Below are 1,057 nucleotides of genomic sequence, written 5' to 3'. Positions count from 1 at the left end.
GGGGAGACGGGGGCATGGGGTGCGCCGCTGGCGGGGGCGGGGGCGCGGGCCCGCAGGGTAGGGACCTACCTCACGACCTTATCCTGCCACCCAGATCACCAGCGACCACCGCGCTGAGTTCGCGCGCTGCCTGGAGCCGCTACTGCTGCTGGGGCCACGCCGGGCGGCGGGTGCCGGGGGTGGCACTAGCACGTGAGCCGCGAGGGCGCCGGCCCGAGAACGGGGAGGCGGGAACAAGATGTCCATTGCGGGGGTGGGGGCAGGCTTTCCCAGCTCACCAAGCTCCCGGGCCGGGCCGCGTCTGAGCACCTACTGACCTCCAAGCGGGAGCCTGCCCAGCCTGAAAGCAGCCATCCTGGTCGGAAGCCCACGGTAGACTGGGCTTAGAACCGGGTCAGGGGTAAACAGGAGGACTCAAGGGCTGCCCCCAACCGTAGTTGTGCACCTGGATTGGGGTGTCTAAGCCCTGAAAGGAAGGGTATCTTAGAGTGGAGTCTGGGTCACCAGAAGCTGCAGGGGGTCTGACTTCTGGGAATGGGGGGCAGTCTAAAGAGCTGGAGATCCCTAGGAGTTAGGAGAAATGCCTAAGCTGGGGTTGTCTGCCAAGGGTCCCAGGGCCCCAGGCACAGGAGACTGGGTATCAGGCCAAATTTTCAAGGTCCTGCGTGTGTGCATGAACTTACGGTGTGCTGGGGACCAGCCTTGAGGACATCCTGATAGACTCTTCTGCACACTGGCATCACCCTCAGGATTTTTAAAAATACCCTGCTGATGTCACTGGTCTTGGGTGGACAAAACCTGGCATCAGGTTTATTGGGGGCCCCTGCGTGGTTCTGGTGTGCTGCCTGGGGTAAGAGGCTGGGGGAAAGGAGGACCCTCTGGACCCCCATGGCCACATCCACACAAGTTCTCTCCCCAGGCTCACAGGGGGCTTGGGCCCCAAGGTGCTGAGGGGGCCCGGCTGCCCTTCCCCAGTGGGGAAGATGTTGGGGTCACCAGTCCAAAAGCCCACACTGCACCGGTCCATCAGTACCAAGGTGCTGCTGGCGGAGGGGGA

General features: G+C 63.4%; 1 protein-coding gene across 1 annotated transcript in view; it reads left to right on the top strand.

Moving 5' to 3' along the window:
• Positions 1 to 1,057, top strand: part of RNF207 (ring finger protein 207) — a 14,067-nt gene that overhangs the window by 4,937 nt on the left and 8,073 nt on the right. The window contains exons 11-12 of the mRNA XM_010850203.1: positions 62 to 192; positions 920 to 1,054. Of these exons, the coding sequence (XP_010848505.1) occupies positions 62 to 192; positions 920 to 1,054 (266 nt within the window). The remainder of the gene's footprint in view (positions 1 to 61; positions 193 to 919; positions 1,055 to 1,057) is intronic.

Source organism: Bison bison, unplaced genomic scaffold (assembly GCF_000754665.1).
Source record: "Bison bison bison isolate TAMUID 2011002044 unplaced genomic scaffold, Bison_UMD1.0 scf7180017864289, whole genome shotgun sequence".
NCBI classification, from domain to species: domain Eukaryota; kingdom Metazoa; phylum Chordata; class Mammalia; order Artiodactyla; family Bovidae; genus Bison; species Bison bison.
This window is presented reverse-complemented; position numbering and strand designations above follow the sequence as displayed.